The sequence below is a fragment of the Columba livia genome, chromosome Z (assembly GCF_036013475.1).
Source record: "Columba livia isolate bColLiv1 breed racing homer chromosome Z, bColLiv1.pat.W.v2, whole genome shotgun sequence".
Lineage (NCBI taxonomy): Eukaryota > Metazoa > Chordata > Aves > Columbiformes > Columbidae > Columba > Columba livia.
The window spans coordinates 10559763-10580624 of record NC_088642.1 but is presented as its reverse complement, the minus strand read 5'-3'; the positions used below and the strand labels follow the sequence as shown (position 1 = coordinate 10580624).

The following is a 20862-nucleotide window of genomic DNA, read 5'->3' as shown; positions in this document are numbered from 1 at the left end:
TACCCTGCACCTGGAAGTGAAGTGATAAAACATGAGACCCAGTTTAGTGGCTCCTGCTGCAAAGCCTGATGAAGATGCACCCTAAGGAGCTGGCCCACTTTAAGGATACATTAGTAGCCCTCCTGATGGACTTTTACCAAGCATTCATCTCTCCAAGGATTTCTGCTGCAAAGTCCAGCATGGATCATGCTGCAGAGGATGTCTACTCCCTATCTCCACACCCATTTCTTTGGGTGGAGCTCGCAGGAAGGCAATTATGTAGGCTCTGGTTTCTCTTCCAGAGTCAGTGTTTCCCTCAGCAGCTTTTGGGGTACTCTTAGGGTGCACCTCTGTACTCTGCTCTTCTTCCTACCTATTACTGAAGGGAATGTCTGAGCCATTGCCGTCAACGTATTTCATCATCAAAAGACTGTATAAGACCTTCACACTAACTTGCTTCTAGCATATTTTATAAACTGCTTGAGAGAGGCCACTATGCATTGCTCATCCACCGACTCCCCCAAAATACTTTTGTAGCTCAGCTTCCCCAAGCCATGAGACAGCACAAACTTTGTAGCCCATTCTGCTGATGATGTCCCCCCCATTCACGAGCACACAGTTCATAGCACTCCTCCAAGGGGGTATGAAATGCAGGAGAAATAAAGAAAGTGTGTCTTCCCCTGCCTGCTCTGCCACTGTAAGACGTGCACCCAAACACAAACTCAAAGGCTCGCATGTGTGCTGCATTTATGTTCCTTACTTAATCACCCATGACAATAGCATTACCAGACCACACTCACCTTTCAGTTTCTTCTTTCCAAATTTCAATCCAAATAGAGACATCCCAAAACTTTATTTTAGTCCAACTCCATGGAACTTCTGCAAGAGAAAACAGAAGGTAATTCACAATGGGAGTTTCTAGTCCCATAGCATGACATGATGCAGCACATTCATATAAACCTGTGCCCAAAAAATGGAAGACCAAACTCCTAAGCACCCTGGCAAACAGCTACAGTTTATCACATAGTGCCTTTTAAAATGCAAAACCATCTCAGGTTTGCAAGTTGCACTGCATCAGTGTGTGCTGCCTTACCTTGGACATTTTGATCTGTTCATCTCCTGACATGGCACAAAGAAGGGGCTGGTCTGGGAAAGACTGAAAAGGACATTCCTACTAACTTGGCCCTACATGAAAAGGAGACATATGCACACAAGGCTTGTACTTAAGGTACAGAGGAACTGTGTGACTACCCGGAGCAAGACCAGCCTCCCTGAAGAGGAGGAAGCAGCGGGAAGCACTTGTTTCCTGTACATTTGCCTGTGCTCAACATGTGCTGGTTCACACTGTTGTCCATCTGCCCATCACCCTCCGTATTCGGGGTGAACCTCTCCCCTTCTGGCTGCAAACATCCTATCCCAGAAGCCAAAAGCTAGGCACCAGAAATGCATTTAAGGCATTGAGTATATCCTGATATACAGAGGAATTGAGCATTAAACAAAACCTCATCAAAACCTGTCAGGAATGAAACTTCCAGTGTTCCACACATCTCCCAGTTTATTTAAAGGACTTAATGGTGATGCTTATGCTGACAGCTTGCAAAGGATCCGTGAGCATGGGAAAAGCTGGCACTGCCCAGCATGCTTGGCTGACCATGAGTCTGAATCAACAGGAATGTTGCACCAGTTGCTTAACTGGCCAGTGGAGCCAAGCTGAGACATTTGAGGGGATCACAATCTATTTAGAAAGTTTTCTAAGTGACAGAGAGAAGTTTTTGCCCTTTATCCTGTGCTATCTGTGCAGAGCAATGGTACCTAAGGAGGCAAATATAACAAATACATTCTATTTGGGAAACATGCAAATAAACATGCAGGCTATGCCACTGCTCCAATGCAAGCCTGATACATCATCACTGGACCATGCCCAATGCAAGCTTGGGCTTCACATCTTTTCAGAAAGTCAAACTTTAAGGAAAACTCTGCAATCATTGCATATGTTGAACATTTCTGCACAGATCTCTATTCCAGATGCTAAAGCAAAGCTATATTTAGCAGCTGCAATTCAATGAGCCTGAGATAAGGCAAACAGCAGCAGGTAAAGGCCAGCCAGCCAGCCGACTGCTGCACACCCTGAGCACGGTGCAGCCCCAGCGCAGGTCTCCCCGCCACTTGCCGCAGCATTCGGGAGCCCCTCTGGCCTCTGTGCTTGAGTGTGATCCTTTTTCTATTCACTCACATAAAGCCACTTGCTTCTGCCCACCCAAACAAATGCTTGAGCAACACCTGTCCCCAAAACTTCCTCTGTCCGTGGAGCTAAACTGCTTAAAGTTAAAATACTCAATGCCACAACCTAAAGCTTTCTCAATGCTGCTGACTAGTCTTGTTTTTCATCCCTCACTGAGCTCAGTCTATTATTTTCAACATAATTTCTTCCATGCTTTAGAATTACTATTATGTCTTACAAAAGCCTCCTAATGAGGGCTGAGAGCTTGACATAAACTGGTGGGAAGAGGGAGACAAGCTTCGCACACACTCAGAGGTAAAGACCTCAGATTTGCTAGGGCACCAAGAGCCACAGATCTGATAACCACTGTCCACTGGCAGCACAAGGATGCGAAAGGTTTATTGGTTGTAATCACCATATGGCTATACTGATGAATTCTGGACTTTGCTGTACTTGCCAGATGTTTTGTAAAGACTATCATCTGTAACTACCAAATTTCTTCCAGCTGTGTACTCAATTGACAAGGCATATAATGACAGCAGAGGGGGTAAGAGGAGAGAAGGTGGTTATAAGCCTTTAGTACAGCAGTAATAAAACGCAGCAAACAATGGAGTTAAGATCTGTGTCTTACAAATAAAAACCTGAAACTTCATTCAGCCCTGACACATGGCTTTTTTTAATTACTGTGATTCTTTAATCACTGTTTTCTGGCATGACTGCAGTATGACAAGACTGCAACAAAAGACTGTTTTTTCATGGAGGGTATATTTAATTTATTCAGCTTCACAGTGCATTTGGTTAGGATTGCATTCATTGAACGTCTTTGCTCAGTGGCAAATTTAAGTTACCATCATGGCCAGCACAAATGTCCTTTCAGGCTCACCATTCCTGTAAAACCTTGTCTTTCAGGGCAGATGTGGGTGATAACATTGCCATACCCATTTGCAGCCATTATATTTCTGGCACCTCATTTCTATTGCACAGCTTTAGCATAGCTGCTTACTTAATTAAAGCCCAGGAGTTACAAATCCTTCCCAAGCTGACCCGATTCTTCACGCAAAACTCAGCTCCTGGCTTGCCCAAACCACACTGCAATTTGAGAATGTGTCAGAATTCAATGGGCACACACACGATGGCATTAAGGGCTTGACACTCCCCTGTTGCATTAAGGTGTACCCTTTATTTTCATAATATCACAAATATCTTCCTTTGCTGCTTTGTCATTGACTCACACACCTAATCCTCATACTCCTTTACCTAGCAAGCCTCTCTCACGCTGGCTACAGCTTCTGTGCATGTCTGCTCACAGCCCTGTTTGTGCCAGGACACCTTCACACTTCCAGGTGTCTGTTTTCAGTCTGAGAGTTCATTGACCATCGGCTGCGGTTGTGAAAACAAACCTACGCAAATGAGGGTAGAGTTGTCCCTTTCGGTGGTGCCTCAAGTTCTGCCCCCGTTTGTGTCATTTACCACAACTTCTCCACACAGATGTGCTCTCTTGGCTGACCTTAACCTTTTTTTTCAGTTCCAGGTCATTTTCTTGGGGTATTTTGGACTCTCAGTACTACCTTGCAGGGTCCAACATCTTTGCACCTGTTCCAACAACCTCCCTCTGGGTATTTTTTTTTTCACAGATTCCACTATAAATCAAAATTTGTGTCCCCGTTCAGTTTTCTTCACGTATCTCTCTGGTTTTTAAATCTGAGATTCACTTTCCCTTCCAAAATTGTAACAATGGGTCTTCAGCCTCATATCACTCACATACGCTGCTGTGGTTTTAATTTCCCTTTGAGCTCTCTGGAAAAAATGATCTCTCTCACATCTCATTTTCACGTGTTATGAAGTACTTCTCAAATTTTGGTACAACACTTTCGCGGCCTCATATTCCTGAATTAACTGAAAACCCATAAAACACACAAAAACTTCCCATAGTCAAAAAAAAATGCAATTTCCTGTTTGCCTTCATTTTCCCTGGCACCAGCTATTTTCAGAGGCAAAGTGAAGCACTGCCTAAATCTCCTCAAATTGCCTTCCAAAGCCTGTGTCAGCCCTTCTGGGCTTTTTGTGTTGTTACATTTTCCACTTGGTAATTTTGTTGTTGTTTTTATTTGTGTTCGTTTGTTTTGATGTTGGTGTTTTGTTGTTGCTTGCTCATGGGGGTGTGTGTTTGTTTTGTTGTTGTTTGTTTGTTTGTTTTCATTTGTGTTTACTACAAGTACCTTGTGCTGTTCAGGAATCAATGAGGGCTCACAGTATTTGAATAATCATACATGTCCAACTCTTCTGCTGAACAGGACATATGTTACTTCTCCATATTTCCAAAGGCTAAAGCAAAAAATATGTAAAGCCCAGATTTCCATTTCCTCTTTTATGGGGATTTGGGGGGATAAGGTATGAATAAATTATCCCTTCTCACTATAGAAGGCTTTTTTACCTACAGTGCTCTACAAACTGTCTAGCTATGGCTTATACTCCTGCAAAGACAATCCACCTGCTTTATAGCTACTGACAATTTAATCATGGGCTCTGAGCTATTTAATATCCACAGTGAGAAGCCACTTTGAAGGTTCTTGAATAGGGAAGGGATGCTTTCTCGAAAACCAAGCTCAGCCTTATTTAAAAGGGACAAGAGCCAGATTTGGCTTGAGAACACAACTGCAAAGCTCCTCTTGCATGAGGGACAGGTTGCAATGAGCTACGACACGTGGAATTTGCAAAGATTACAGCCTAATCCAAAGCCATGGCTTGCTAAGGGCTGTATTGCAAACTGGAGGTGGAGGGAGGCACTTCCCACCATGGTGGTGATGAGTAGCAAAATGAGAATAGACATGGCACAATTTGGGTGAACTGAGAGCAGATGTCGCAGATGGAAAACATGGTTAGTTTCTTGGCCCTGTTTCTGTGAATGTATCTACACGATATATCAGATACAGTGACAAATACGAATTAGAAAATACTTGATGCTTCTGCTTCCATCACGTTGTTCCCAGACCCTGTGAAATGATCCATGCTAAATAGAATCATTTTTGGAAGGGTTATTTTATTCCAGACCATGGGGTGTAATTCAGTACAGACCAAAATTCCTGCCCAAGCAGTGGCTGTAGCAGATCTGTGGGGGCAGCAAATTCTGCTGTAATATCAGAAGCAAGCACCCAGAGTCCAGGAGAATTAGGCAGGAGAACAAGATTTCTCTATTTAGCTTTGCCACCAAATATAGCGCAGTATGTGTACACCCTAAAAAGCTTAAATAACCCATTCCAGGTAAAAATTCTGAAAGCAGACCATGCCTCCACTCACCATCTTTCCATATCAGGTCAGTTTTTGTACAGGAGCAAGATTTATGAGTTAATTTTTCTTTTTAATCTCTCTCCAGCTGATGTAATAATCACAAATACCCACAGGTCTTTGAACTTTTAATTTTTTTCTTTTTTTCCATGCTAAAGTATTACATATCCAACCAATAGCTCAATGTATTAGAAAGCAGATTCCAAGCACTGGGCTTTGTGACAGACAAGGTTCAAGACCGTCTGTACTGCCTAGTGGCCTTGGTGGAGTAGTGCTGTTAAATACCACAAGAACCAAATCTAAGTACCCAGATTTTAAGCACGTATCACTTTAAACTGGATTTGGAGGCACAACTGAGAAATACTAAAGGCTCAAAACACATCAGGTCGCCAAACACTGTTATCTTGCCTTAGTTGCAAGCCTGCTAAGGGGGTGCACAAAGTGAGGTGCTAAAGAAGGAGAGTCGTGTTCACTCCCAGGTATCACAGAGGACATCAGAGATGGTACAACATTTGCTAATGCCCCAGAAAGAGCAATGTAAAGGCCTGACATCCCTGGCATGGACTGACCTTGTGATGTGCCCTGCAAAGGCATGTTCGCAAAGGGACCCCTTTAACCTTCTGGGGTATTAACTGTTTCAGTCAAATTGTTCGAATTTTGGTTCCAAAGAGCACAATACATTTGCTTTCTCCTATCGAAAGCAAACACAAAAATTTCAGCCATTAGAAATAATTAGTACTAATAATCTTTTAACGTTGAAATACATTAGCATTTGTATTTCTCCACTCCTCCTTACATCCTCTGGTGTTCAAACACCTCAAGGGCAAAACAAGGAGCAGCATGTGTTGCACCACTCCCTGATTTGCAAGTCGGAAACACAGAAAGTCAGCTGCCAGATGGACAACCAAAACTTGTGTTTTTAATCTCGGGGCTGAAATCAGATTTCTCTGAATTCAATCTAGAATAAGTTCAAAAAGCTATAAATGGTCATCCTTGGCATCAGGGTTAATAAAAGGTGTGGTGACTCTGGTTTAAATCTACTAGCTCAGTGCAAGGGGTTTGAAAGTATCCCTAAAACTTCTGTAACTTTTTAAATACCTGAAGAGGTATCCTGGATGAGGTAAGCTAACCCTCCAGCTATTTTTTGGTTCTGTTCCAAGCTGTACGTACAGAAACCCATGGAACTGTGTGCTCCTACCCCCTACACTCAAATGTGCCAATGCAATTAGCTATAATTGCTGGGAAACAGACTCAGTCTGTTATCTGCCACGTTTTAAAGTAATGATCCAATATCTTCCATCTGTCTTCATTAAAACACTCTTTAAACTGACACCAGAATGGCAGGCAAAAAAATTTGCATTCAGCTCCTTTGGGTAAGTTAGTTGTAACGCTCAAGTTACTGATCAACAGCTGAGGCAGAGAGAGTTCCCAAACAGAAATGCAGGCTGCAGTCTGCTCCCTCCGAAACAATGCAAACAATAGCAGCTTCCCAGGGCAGCTGCTGCTGCTTGAAATCATGTACAGCTCAGCTCACTCCACCCAGAAGTCTATCAGCTCGCCCGCACAAAAAAAAGCTCAACCCCAACAACTTCGATTAAGCTTTGCAAAACTCTCAGGTCGGAAAAAAAAAGCAAGTTTTCTGGCCCCAAAAACTGAGAAAGTAAACAAACAGGCGGAAGAAAAGCATTGTGTCTTACCCTTGAAGGCTTGTAAAAATCACAACAAAGTTGCTGCCCTCCATAGCACTCCGGTACACTCCTCTCTTCTCATTTACACGCAGCTTTATTCCCTCCCAAAACCAACAGCTTCGCTTGTAGTCACAGTGCCAAGACCTTCATCTAAGAAAGCAAAGCTTCTTTGCGCAGTGAAATGGGCATCGCGTGCTTGCCTCCAAGCCCCTTAAAATCCACCGCAGACCCGCTCTGCCATGCAATGTCCTGGTAACTAAACTTACTCCAAGTTCCCTACTTCTTACTTCAGTCACTGGGTTTGGCTCCTGGCCAAATTCTTCCTTTTTTTTTTTTTAATTCTGTTTCCTGTAGATAGGGAGAGTGTAGTAGCTCCCTTAAAAATAAACTGCTGCAGCACAACAAGCTGCCAAAGAGTAAAGCAGAAAAGCAGAGCACCTAGGGTTGGGGGACCCCAATTAATTCCAGAGGCAACTGCTGCTCACCTTACCTACCTCCTGCTGACGCGGAAGCTTTCAAAAGGAAACCAAGGGAGTAAAAGAGTCCAACATATCAAATTGCTTTAAAAAAGGATGAACTTAGTAAGCGATCTATTTCTCGGCAGCAGCCCCTCTCTGTGCGCACCATTCTGGAGTCAGTCAGGACTCCTTAAATGTAGAGATACTGTCCTACAAGCTGATCCCAATGCACCACTTCACCCAGTTTCCAACAGCTGTGAGTGACAAAAACCCTGCAGAGAAAAGGCTTGTGGAGCACAATTGCATAACCCAACCACTGAGCTTCCTCCAGCCAGAGGATTGCTTCGGCGCCAAAACGTCCGGGCTTGCTCATCCCCAGGACTGTGACCTCCACTTGCCCTCTGGGACACCCGCCTGGCCTCACTGCTGGCCAGGGGACCCTTGCTCCCCAAAACCCCCTCACACTCTCATGAGCCTCCTGACATTCCCACTCATTCTCCCACCATCAACTGAACGTTCACTTTTTTTTGCCCCAAATTGTTGGGCCCTTTGCAATACAGAGCCCTCCTATGTGCCAGTCCCCTGTCATTTTACCTACCAGGTGCACTAAAAGACTAAACCTGGACCACCTGCAACTTCAATCCTGCTTCTGCTTCCCTATACCTGTGAAATGCAGTTACTCTAAGAACACCATATTCTTTTCCAAAGTTGCATTGAAAGTAATCCCTGACACGAACATGCCAATTCATTGCAGACAGCAATAGAAAGTTTAACATGAAAGATTTCTATGTATATTTATCTCTGGTTTTTCCTTCATCTTCTATGTTTTCCCACTGGATTTATGTGAACACTGTTAGAATTAATTTCAAACCTACCCACAAACAATTGAATGCATTAATCAGCTGCTTAATTACAGTAACACGAGAGTCAAGGCTTTGCCAAAGCGTATTTTCTAGTAGGTGAAATTTTCTGAAGTCCTGTCAAGAGAAAAGCTACGGAGCACCCTGGATGCTGCAATGGCAGTGCTCCCGTGGTCATGAAGGCTGAAGTGCAGAGTGGCAATGAAGAGGACCCTATAGAAATATAAGCAATTTCTGAAAGAAGAACAAGAGCCTGTGTCCCTTTGCAATGACTTCATGGTTATTCTTCCAAGCTGCACCTATCTGAGACATCATTCATTGAATTGGTTTCCTAATTCCAAGACAAGGCATCCATATGAACAGCCAATATGGAACATGGCATTTAGGATCTCCTCAAGACGCAGGAGATTTTCAGTTTATTGAACTGAAAATCATCTACCTTGAGAAGGAATTTCCCCTGCACTAGCCATTTCTCACGTTCTCACCACCCACACCCCATCTCATAGCAACAGCCACAAATACCACATTTTTTCCTACAACGAAGGATCTGGATTAATTTTGGTCCTTCCATATATTTGGAGAACCCCTTGATCTTGCTTCCTTCTGGAGTTTTCCTCCTTCTTAGAACTTTCTTCTGCTGCCCCCCTCTCCCCCACCATTTTAATATGTTAGCTAATGACAATTCATTCCACACTATTCCCACTTTCTTTGCTTCTCTCTTTATACTTGCTTGTAACCACTTTTCTTAGAGTTAGGTTTATCTCCTTCCTTTATCATAATAGTGAACCCAGCCATAAAATCAGCTGGCCTTGAGGCTTGTTTAGACTTTAAAATAGCTAAAAATTTGGTAGGCTGTTCTGTTAATGCATTTTCTTGGCTCTGAAATCCACCTCACATACCCTGACAATGACTTTTTCCCTCAGCTATGCCTTCCCCATGGACTTCAGGAACCTGCTCATGTAGGAAAGCTCAGCACATGTGGAAGCACTCAGGACAGGAGTGACTCAGTGTTATGAACTCAGCTCTGAGGTCTCTTGTCCTTGCCTTGCACTTTGGTCCCTGGGTAGCATCTTCCTCATAATCATACCATCCACATCCTCTTTTGTAGATTTCTGAATGCATCAGGGACAGCTGCAGCGTGCAATGTCAGTTGTCTAAATGCCAGTGCTTGTATAAAGAGTGTACATGTACATGGTGTCTGAGCTCCCACTGCAGCCAGCATGGGTTGGGTAGAAATGCAGTGGGAAGAAGTTTGATTTGTCACCTTTCCAGTAAATGAGCAGTTTTCTTAGCCAGGTGGCTACCTCCAGGTGGCTACCATGGTGCTTCAGCTTTGAATCCTCCACTTTCCCAACTGCCCACTAGTCACAGAGTGCCAGCTTAGAGAGCGGTGGATTTAAATTCATGCCATTAAGACCTCATCCTAGGACTGTAACTGGGAAAACAATTTCCAGTCGTTCAGCCTGTGCTGCATTTCAACTATGATCAAGAGGCAAAACCAAAGACTTATGACACTGATATTTAAGGGATGCCCTCAGCCCACCTTCCAAGCCAGATATGTTCTCCCTCCAAACAGCAAAGCTGAGACAGCAGAGAACCCTCTTTGGACCACACAGAACCCAAACATACCCAGTGATCTAGTAAGGCTTTGAATGGCTTAATGTGCCCCCAAGTAAATGGAGAGGATAACTAGAGGACAGTAGAAAAACAGGAGAGAAACACAACTTGGAGCATCCCACAGCGTGGACCTAAACTACATGTCAGTCCTTGCAAGAAACCCTCCATATGTCAATGCTATTTTTAAAATTGCTGTCAGCCCAGATGCTTTCCCAGCTACCCTGTATAGTTCGAAATGAGCCCTGATGATAACTCTTTTCCCTCACTATCTTGTAACTGCAGTCTGCAATTCCTGAACTGCAGGGTTTAAAGCTTGACCTGCTCTACCACAGCTGGTGCATCTCACTGCAGAGAAGTGGCTGTGGTTTATTGAGCCAGGTTGGGCTTATCCCATGCCCAGAACCAGCACAATGTGCAGGGATCTTTTCCACCCGAGCAGCCTCATCTTCAGGTCCCAAAACAATACAAGCACATTGCTCATACTAACCATAGAAGTCACAGTTCCAGAAAAGCCTTTCTACGTGGTGCTGAAGGGTTTCATCACAAACCCCTAAGGGTCAGCCTTCAATGACCAAACCTGCTCCTACAGCCTATGATTTCCTCATCCCAACTTTTCTCCCTTTTCCTAACAAGTCCTGGCAAGTGAGGAACTTCTTGTGTAGGAGAAGGGTAAGGAGTATACTTCGCTTTGGGGACCACTCACACATCTGTTGTTATGAGCATCTGCAATGGCTACAACGAGTTGGACGGACCTCTTGTCTGAACTGCCCCCGCTATGAGAGACTTTCTACATCCTCCTGCTGTGGAAAGTCAGTGTAGGTTGCATAAAAAATACAGGACTGAAAGGAACAAACGGGGACATTGATGCCTATCCCTTGAATATGACAGAACAGTTTAAAAAGTATGATGTAGGAGGAACATCCAAGTTGCAAATTGCCATAGTCCAGGAAACACCAGCACAATCATAGAGTGAATAATGAAAGACAAAAGGTCCCAAAATATGCTGTTTCACAGGTGAGGAAACTTGAAGTATACTGACGGTGTCCTTGATCCCTGCAGAGGATACGGCAGGTGAAACTCCAACTGGCAGCAGAAAGCACACCATGATGCTGCAGAGGAAAGGAAAAAGAAACCCTGTGTGTTCCTGTTATCATGATCAGACTGTGGGAGGAAAATGCAATGGACACAGGAAGGCAATGTCACAAAGCCACCAGTTTCTCTGCAGCTGTCCTTGACTATTGGGACCTCCTCAGCCAAATTCGTTGAACTGGTCCTCCAAGGAACTGACAAACTGATAGAAATCCAGAGTAACTCAATTTGAAGGAACACTCTGGATTCCTACCCGTATGCATCCATCTCCCTGGGTGTGATCTGAAGTGTGCTGCTTCAGCACTGCAGGTTCATGCAGAAATATTCTCATACCTAACCCCTTACTCCAGCAGCTGGGGGCTGACACAGTGCTGGAAGGTACGTGCCAAATGGAAATGGTCAGAAAATAGTTTCAGTGGGTGTGTGCAGAATGACATGACTCACACTGGTTAGGGTTGAGTGGAGTGCCACTTACCTGCAGCAGGGAAGGAAGGGTGCATGGCTAGAAATTCCCTTTCTCCATCAGATCCCCGTGCCCAGTACTCCAGGCCCTTAACAAACAATGATCAGCAGAGGAATATCACAAGAAATCCACAAAGGCACAGCCTCTTGCCTTTAAAAAGAAAGAAGCAACTTGCTCTGATGACTATTGTTGTCATTTTCCTGTCACCAACACCTGCAAATGTGATACCTCCTGGTATTTTAAAACAGAAATTAAAATAGCCCATAAGAGACAGAGCAGAACTGAAAACCTTTTGGTCAAAGATGTTTCAACTGGGTTCAGCTGCTCCGTTTACACTGAAGGGGAGATAAAACTGAGCTCAGCTCGGCAGGGAACGAGACCCGCGATCATCTCGTCTCTGAGGTCCAGTTGCCACCAGATTTGGGATCCTGGGTTTACAAACTCCCTTCTGGGCAACAATGTCATTGCTCTGGTAGAGAAGGGGCTGTTGCCAGGGGAGAAGTGTCCCAGGTACCTGAAATGTTTGCAGTGATCCCGTGAGAAATTAGGTGATTTGACGGACACAGAAATCGGTGGGAGCTGATCGAGATTCACCAGTCTCAGGATTATGTTCTTGGACTACAGGTCTGTGTCTCCTTATTTGCCTATGACATTGCATGTGCCCAACTGCATGGGGAAACACAGGGAATAATCAGACACTGCAGCAAACCCCAGATGTGTCTACACTGCTTTTAGCACATATTTCCTAATCATTGTCAGTGAACAAAGCGAAATCTCGGGGGTGGGGGGGGATGCTTACGAGGGCTCGTTAAAAGCTAATCATGCCTACATGAATAGAAAAAATCAATAGCTGAGGGCAAAGCAACAGCCCAGCTTGTTAGAGTCTCTGACTAAAGTGCCCTTTGTAACACGGGTATTACACAAGACCTCCTGCTGTTATTTGCAAGGCAGTAGCTGCCACAAACACATATGCTGTATCTGGTGACACTTCAAACGCTGTCACATACACCCTCCTCAGACACACATCAAAAAGCCCAGCTCATACCACTGAGGAACTAGGATACCCCTCAGTGGGACCCTGTGATTGAACACACAGAGGAAATCCAACCCATGCAGAGCCAACAAAAAGCCTTGACATTTTACAGAGTCTTCCCACGAGCTGTGCATATGGGAAAAATGGGCTGCACTCACTCAGGGGAGAAATGACATTTTTGGCATGGTATAACATCACCTGAAGGGCCGTATAATGGCTGTAGAATGTTTAATCTCCCACAGTCTCCTGGAGATGCTCTAATCCCAGTTGTGCTTAGCCTGTGTGCTCTCTCTGTAAACTCCAGTGCCATGAGAGAGCAAGCACCAGAGCCTAAGAGATGTGCTGGGAGATCTTGGCGGGGGAAGGAGGACAGGGCTGCAATGGATCTGCCTTTCAGTTTTGCAGATGGTAGCTGCAGGGAACACTGAGGAGCAGTATCCACCACGCTGGACAGGCTGTTTCATACTGTGGCAATGCAGCCCTGTCCCCATTGCCACTACCACAGTTTTCTTCACTAAGCATCTGTGGAAAGGATGGGAGATCCCTGGGTCTGCAGGGAGCAGATTGCTTCTGCGTATTCTGCAGCATCACATATGGGATTTCTTTCTTTAAGCCCCTCACGGTTTTCATTATATGTTGCTCTGACAGTCAGTTACCCTTCACATGAAAAATTCCATGGCATTCTGAGAAGATTCCTTGAAATATCATGTCATACCCATTATGCTCATAGACACTTCAACCATCATTACAGATTAAATACACTGTGTATGTGCATCTGTACTGTCTCTTTTCCAGGTTACAATCACATCTATCCTGCCCAGAAAAATATGGAGGCAACCTGTTGCCTTCTATGAAGTTCTCCCTAGTATCAATGATCTTTCAAATATTTCCTAGTAGTATTTTCTGCATTATCTCCTTATTATATTGTTATAGCTTTTGCTGGCTAGATGGTGATAAAATAGACAACTTCAGAGAGGTCATGGGATCTCAGAGGCAACCAGCCGATGTTTGCTTTAGGGATGTGCAGCAGCACCAGCATTCCCTAGGGGCACAGTCCCAAAAGGTAAAAGGAGTATGTGGTAATATGTTATTCTAGTGCTGATAACTGGGACTGGGTGACTTCTTGACCTAACATAACTCAAGCTCTGTGAGCTCTGAGAAGAATAAGGAGGCCTCTGCGTGGTGGCAAAGGACTGTGGTCAGGGTGAAGTCAGAAAAAAAATTAGGCATCTTATAAAAGAAGGCCCAGGGAGCCTAATGTATTGAGAAGAGAGAGTTTGGCTCCCCTTGGAAACATCAGATTTTAGCTAATTAACCAAAGATCAAAAATGTCTGCGCTAATACAACCTGGCATAAATAGGCACAAAACCATTGATGTCCCTGGAGATTTCCCCAAGGAGACTGCATGACATTTTTATCAACAGTTTGCACTTCAATTGCAGATTCATGTTGGCAGTAAATAAGCCGTATATAACCATGCTGTGCCAGCACAGCTACACCACAGGCACGCCAGGTCCTGGAACTGCCAATCTTTGCTTTTATTCAGAGCAACTTTATTTTTTGTTAGATTGTTCCTTTATCTGTTCTCCAGGTGTTTAACAGAAATGCACATTCCCCTGCACTTACATGGATGAGAACAAAGGCCTTCATTATTCTCATCTCCACACACATGGACAGTCAGCCTTTAAGCAGTGAATTCCCATTAACTCAAATGAAAGTTATGCACATAAATCACTCTGTGGCTGTATGAAAGGAAGGAATAACCTGATGGATGCACAGGGCCTCAAAATATGATGGCACCATTAAGGATGTTCTTCTCCCAACAATTTAGGAGAACCTGGCAGTGAGAGAAGGTAGCAGCAGCTAAGTCAGTGAGAAACTCACGCAGCAGTGCACACAGCCACAAGGATGCTGTGGGTATATCTCTTACTTGGGGATAATCATTGCAATTTCTCCTGTTGGGGTGTGGTGCAGTATCACAGAAGATCCTTTTAAAACCAAGGAGATACATGGAAAGAGAGGCAGGTATTTAAATTAAATGTCTTATTTCCAGTGTTACAATTTGTCATACTGTCGAGGGTTTAGATTGTGGGGTGACAATAAAACCCTGGCAGATGTATTGTTAACCTCCTCTCCCCCCAGCTTCCCACTTTTGCCCCTCCCTCTCCCCTCTTCCTACTAAGGACAGGTGATGGGGGGGGGGGGGGCGGGGAAAGAAGGACAGAGAGAAGAGAGTTGGGAAAATTAACAATGTTTTACTAATGCTACTAATAAGAATAGAGAAAATAATACAAAATATACAAAACCAATCTTGAAAGTCTCAGCAACTGCAGAGCCAGCAATCAAAGTCCTGGAGTGGACTCTGCAGCCAACCGGAGCTGGATTCAGTCTCTCACTAGGCCTCAGTTTGCAGGGCCGACTAGCAAGGTCCTCTCCTAATGTCGGCCATAAGCAGAAGGGAAAGGGAAGGGGCAAAAAAGGGACAAGATCCTCGTGATCTCCCACTTTTGTATGAAGTATTCACGTTAATGGAATGTTATACACAGTTGGTCAGTTTCTTTGTCACTTGTTTCTCATCTTCCCTCTCCCAAGATGTCCATCCGTGCTTATCAATAAGTTTGCATTCCATTGCTATGTTTACCAAAACATGTGTCTGGTTCTCCAGGAAAATGCAGCTAATATGAAAGCTTTAGCTGACAGGCAAATTCACTAAAAGATAAACTTGTTTTTTAACAAAACCAGGACACATACCATGTTTGGTTTTCATTTGCTGCTTGCAGGGTAAAATTAGCTGTGGGCCCCATAAGAAGAGATGGTGCTTGCTGTTTCTGATAGAGTGGTCAAGGTTTTACTGGTGTATCTCCAGAAGGCAATGACACACAGCCTGAAGCGAGGAATGTGCTATTGAAGGCACACAACAGAAAACTTAATCAAAGACTCTGAGAGACGAAAGAGAATAAGTAAGGTTTCAGCAGTACTGCCACACCAAATGCCTAGTCAGGAGAAATAAAGAGTTTTCTACGGAGTTTTCTTGAAAAAAGAAAGTGGAAAAAAAAATCCACACAAAACCAAAAAAAACCCAAGAACCATAGCCCTCTGCTGTGGTGTTGTACCTTTTTTGGTGCCTCTTCCCCACAAGGAGATAGATAATCTTCAGGTAATGACAGGACATTCCAAACTCAAAATAACAGAAAGAGGTGGAAGCTACTTCAGATAGAAACTGTATTCTTAAGCATCATCTTCAGGGTGTGTTTTGTTATTTTAGCTTCTTTTTTGTGCTGTGTTCCATTATTTCCAAATCTGCGTTTCAAACTTCCCTATAGCCTTGAATCTTGTCAAGTGACAAAGCACTCCTCAGCCAAGACATGGCACGTCTCAAAGGTGAAGCTTTGCACCGCTCTACTTATTGCCCATCTCCGAATTAGGCTGCTGGTACCAAGTGTACAGTTGCCCATGTAACTGCTTAGGCTAGTTTGACAGTTAATATTTGCAGGGCTTGGGTGAAGAAGAAATGTCTTCTAAGGACTGCTAATATCTCTTGAAGTTCCCTCAAATGAAGCAAAGTACTAGAAAACACATATAGTCTCTAAAGAGCTTTGCAATGATGGCATAATGAGAACAGAATAAATGCCTTGTGTCAGTAAATAAAAGTTGTAATTTCTTCTAGAAAAAGCAAGATTGGATTAGATTTGTTGGGGAACGTGGTATGAAGATACAAACAGCTCAGACAGAGGTCTGAGTGTTTCTTTGGATGCCATCTGTGTGACAGGTCACGTCTGCCCAGAAAGGCATCAACATGGATTTTTTCCTACAGTCAGACTGCTCTTTTGTCCATAGCAGAAAAAAATACTACAAAACACAAAGCAGTTCAGCAAAGACAGTGTCCCAAGTGAGTTTGCTGAGCATATATGGGAAGAGCATATTTACACTACTCCAGGAAAAATACTGAGAAGAAATTTTGGGTTTAAACTAAATAAAGAAAAGCACACGTTAGCCTGGCCAGCCCATCTGTGGCACAGCTTTGCAGCAAGGGTTGACCAGAAGGGAAACAGTGGTGTCAGTCTAGAGAATTATGATCTCTGCCAAGAAGACAGAGTCAAAAGAAGTGTCTGGTGGCCAGCTGCAGCCGAGAAACCTCTCTGGCACATGGCAAAGTTGTGGGTCACATATCTATACCTCAAGACTCCCAAACATCTTTATGATGTGAGGCAACCATGCCATCGAGGCACAACATTTAAATAGACCAAAGTGTGTATTGCTTCATTAATCAATATCTGGTGTGGTGGAAAGTTTTTGAATGAATTATTTCCTGGAAGCTGGTTTCAGTCTGCAGCTCATCTTGCAAGTGTCCTACAATTTCAATCAGGTTTTTGGCTTGTGTTTCTAGTACTCTGTTAATGAAACAAGAAGAGGCCTCCCCAAAGGCTCTCACAACATTTGATGGGGAAGAGTCAAAGGAAGAAGGGACGCAATTAAGGGCCTGAAAAGGCCGGGCAGCAGGAGGAAAAGGATTCATATATGGGAAAAAAAAAAAAAAAGAAAACAGTTTACTAGGAGCATGCTAAGATAAAGTGAAACAGCCCTAGAGTCAGATCCAAACTGAAAGACAAACCAAGTACTTGATGGATATAATGATGATGAAAAGCCCTGGAAACCAGTGAGTTAAATGTGTTTACACGCAGATGCTTGTGTTTGCTACGAGTGGAGCCTGAGGGTTCCTGTGAGATACCTGGGAAGTCTAATACAAGCAGCTGGGGCATTGGTTCATCTTGCAGCAGACACATCTGGAGAGGACGTTAATCGGAGTAGTTATGGTTTGCAGCCCGGCAAATAAAAATAAATCACCATCCATTTCAGTTTGTGTTTGCAAGACAGTTCCTACAAGCTACAGCAACTCAGGAGGAGGTATGCAGCAATTTGGATGGCTTTGTTATGGGAGAGCAGCCATCAGGAGATGTGCAAGGTAGGTGCCACTCCAGCCATCCTAACTCAGTTCAGAGCGAGAGCCCTTGCAAAGAAACACTCTGAGATAGAGACAATTTTTCCAGAATCTACAAGGACACTGCACCAAGGGTAGAGACGTCCAGAAGAGAATAGCAGAAAGAGCAACCCTAATTGAGATGCAAGACAGCACTCTGTTGCAAACAAGCATAAATTAAGCAAAAGTACTGTTCTTGCTTCTCTCACACCTGTATCAATATCTTTTGTACTGCTCTAAAGCCAAAGCTGTAGATTTAATGTGGAAAAGTAAACTAAATCTTATTTGTCCAATAAGTTAAATGGCAGGTGGGGAAAGCACTGGCAATGTTCCTGGCAACAAAAACAGTATAAATTGCTCACAACAGCTCTTACCAAAGGGCGGAGGAAAGAAAGTGGAGGTCTTAACATTTAGTAAGTAATTTAGATAGATGGTCACTGGAATGGCAACCTGCAGTAGCTGCAAGTCCTGGTTAACTCAGGATCTCATGAGCAATGGTGGATGAAGGAAGGAATGGATGAAAGCATAACACTGAACCTAAGGAGGCAGGTAGGGAGCTGCACAAGCCCCTGGAGTGAGTCCAGGAAAAGAAAAAGGAGTCTTCTTTATCTATGAAGCATAGTTATCAGCCCTGTCTACAGGGCATGCACCCAGCTTTGACCTCAGTTCCACTACAGTATTGCCCAAACCTCAGCTTAAGCATCTCACACTGCTGTCCATCATTGGAATATATAGGGAAAAGTGAAGTCTTTAATGCACTGTGACCTACCTGTGTTTTCTCCTTTCAGTGCTCCTGCTTGGGGTATGGCATTGGAAGCACGTCTAAAATCACATAATGCAACTTTTGAGGTGGAAAATTCAGTTTTAAATACATATAAATATACTTAAATAAATACATAGCTACAGACAGCAAAGCAGAAATCACCCATTTGATCTTTCCTACCGTATTGAGTCTCTGGGACTCGGGTGGCTCTTCACCACCACCTCTATGTCAGTTTACACACATGCAAAACCTAACCGTGCTCGTCCTGGAGCCAGTGCTGAGCACACACAAACCTTCATGGCTATCCACACTAAGCACTGCCATGCGAGCGCCTAAAGCCGACGGCCAGCGGGCCGGTCGTGCCCTGGCAATCTGTCTTGCCCTATGATGATAAACTGCTCCCCGCGAAATTGGAAGCAGGTTTTCAGGCTGACTTGAAGCGACTCATATTCCCTAAAAACCAGTATGATTTACTTTGATATCAGCAAATTAGCCTACTTCACTGTTGTCTTCCTTCCAGCTATGTTTTTCTTAAGCCTGGAATAGTTACTTTCAGTAATGCTGAACTATGTGTAGGTCATGAATAAGATAACAACTGGAACTGAAGCCAAAGTACAGTAAGCCACACACAGTCGGCTAAAGAGAGATCCAGAGAGAGTTTTAATCACTCAGAATAAGCAAACTGTTCGCTTGAAAGGCAGTGAACAGTTACTTTTGTAACATGAGCTATGGGTTATTTTGCTCTGATGGTTTGCACGCAAGTAACACTGAGAGATAAAGTGCCTCTTCCATCAACAGTGTGGCCTTAATCTTTCAGTACTGTTTTTGAACTAATTAGTCATTTGCAGAGGTGTACATTGCAGTTAGTGCAGCAAGTTAACTTCAGCTAAAACTAAAAAGTTTCATCCCCTCGCAGCCTCACTTAGAAAATCTCCTGCCAGCTTCTGTGGGACTTTTGCTTGCATCAGGGTATCTGAACAGTCAAGTTTTATGGGCAGAGAGAGAAGAGCAACGCTTTGTGGTGAAAATCCCCCTTCGATACATGCATGTCTTACTCCTGGATTGAGCGTCAAGCTAGTATCAGGTATGGGAGAAGGATGGGAGATTTCCTATATCAGATATGGAAGGAGTTATTTTTCATTGTGGTACAGAAGGTATTTTGGATGCATTTCATCTAATCAGTTCTCCACCTTCAAAAATCTTTGGGCATACATGAGTTGGCCTCATGTCTTTGCATGGTGTGGCACATATGAGTTAATCGAAACAAAAATAACCATGCTAAGCAAAAGCATATCCAGGTGAAACCTAATCACCTGTGATATCTCTTCAAGGGTCTTAAGCGAGTGGTACAAATGCTATATCCCAGTCCCGCACACTCCAGTGTTAAAAACAGTGGGACCATTTATCATTGAGTACACAACAGGCCAGAAAACAATACTTATTAACTGGCTCAGATACCAGTTTGAGTTAGAGCACATCTCCTCCAGAGACAGTCAGTTATAATGCAAAACCCTGTATGATGTGGGCAAGACGTTCCTGTGTTTCACGACTTTACTATCAAATTAAAAAGCAATCAATGAGGAGAGCTCAGAGCACCTTTTATATCTATGGATACAGAGAAAGAGAAGCCCAGCTCTCTCTTCAGAAGTTCTAAATGAGGGGCCTAGATCCAAAGCCAGCAAAATGGACACGTGCTTTCCCATTGACACTGGAGAGCTTTGCTAAATCCTCCCTGCAGTGGTCCCAGCTCACACTACCTTTGTGTGCTGCTGGTACTACATAAAGAAAAACCCAATATCGAGAACCAACATTGAAACATGCAGAATAATCCAGTCTGTGAAAGGAAAAGACAGAAAAAAAAAACACAGAGAGGAAAAAAATAGCTGAAATAGGGCTCCTATATGTGTGTACATATACATATATATATTTCAGTGCATTTATTCTAGAAGAAGAAGAAGAAATTAAGCAATTTTCCTGCCTGGTTGTTGTGTATCTTACCTTCTTTTCTACCTGAAGCTGTTTGTTGAGGCAAGCAGAAGGGATTTTTTCAGCACCATACAAAAGGCTGCAGCTTCTTGTAGAATCCCTGGGTGGTTTCTCAGCAGAGCACACCAGGTTCTCCCCAGCCGGGCCGCGAAGCTCGCTGGGGAACACCACACTTTCCAGGATCTGGAGGTAAACCCAGGCAGGGACAGGCTGAATGCGATCCAGAAGTTACAGGATGTCTTGGTGTGCTTTGTGTTCCCGGTGAGGGCAGCAAGAGAAAAGGCAAAGTTCCCGAAGCTGTGGGTGGAACATGGCACTGGGTAGCACTGAGTAAATAAAAAGCAATTGATCGTTGGACTCGGGTATGACATCAGGTATTACAAAGGTTTGTATATGCCATAGGCAGGGCTCTGTATTATATCTCAGAGCAACGCAGCCTTAA

The 20862-nt window shown here is 43.8% G+C and overlaps 1 protein-coding gene across 4 annotated transcripts in view; it reads right to left on the bottom strand.

The window, feature by feature from the left end:
* LOC102097598 (phospholipid-transporting ATPase ID) overlaps positions 1-20570 on the bottom strand; it is a 91977-nt gene extending 71407 nt beyond the window's left edge. Inside the window, exons 1-2 of one of the 4 annotated variants that reach the window (XM_065047147.1) lie at positions 20433-20570; positions 780-858 (exon numbers count right to left, since the gene is read on the bottom strand). In XM_065047147.1, coding sequence (XP_064903219.1) covers positions 780-822 — 43 coding nt within the window. In that variant the 5' untranslated portion in view covers positions 823-858; positions 20433-20570. Of the gene's footprint in view, positions 1-779; positions 859-7182; positions 7921-20432 lie in introns of those variants that run through there. The other 3 variants (XM_065047146.1, XM_065047148.1, XM_065047145.1) reach the window with 3 other exon arrangements.
* Between the last annotated feature and the right edge of the window lie 292 nt (positions 20571-20862).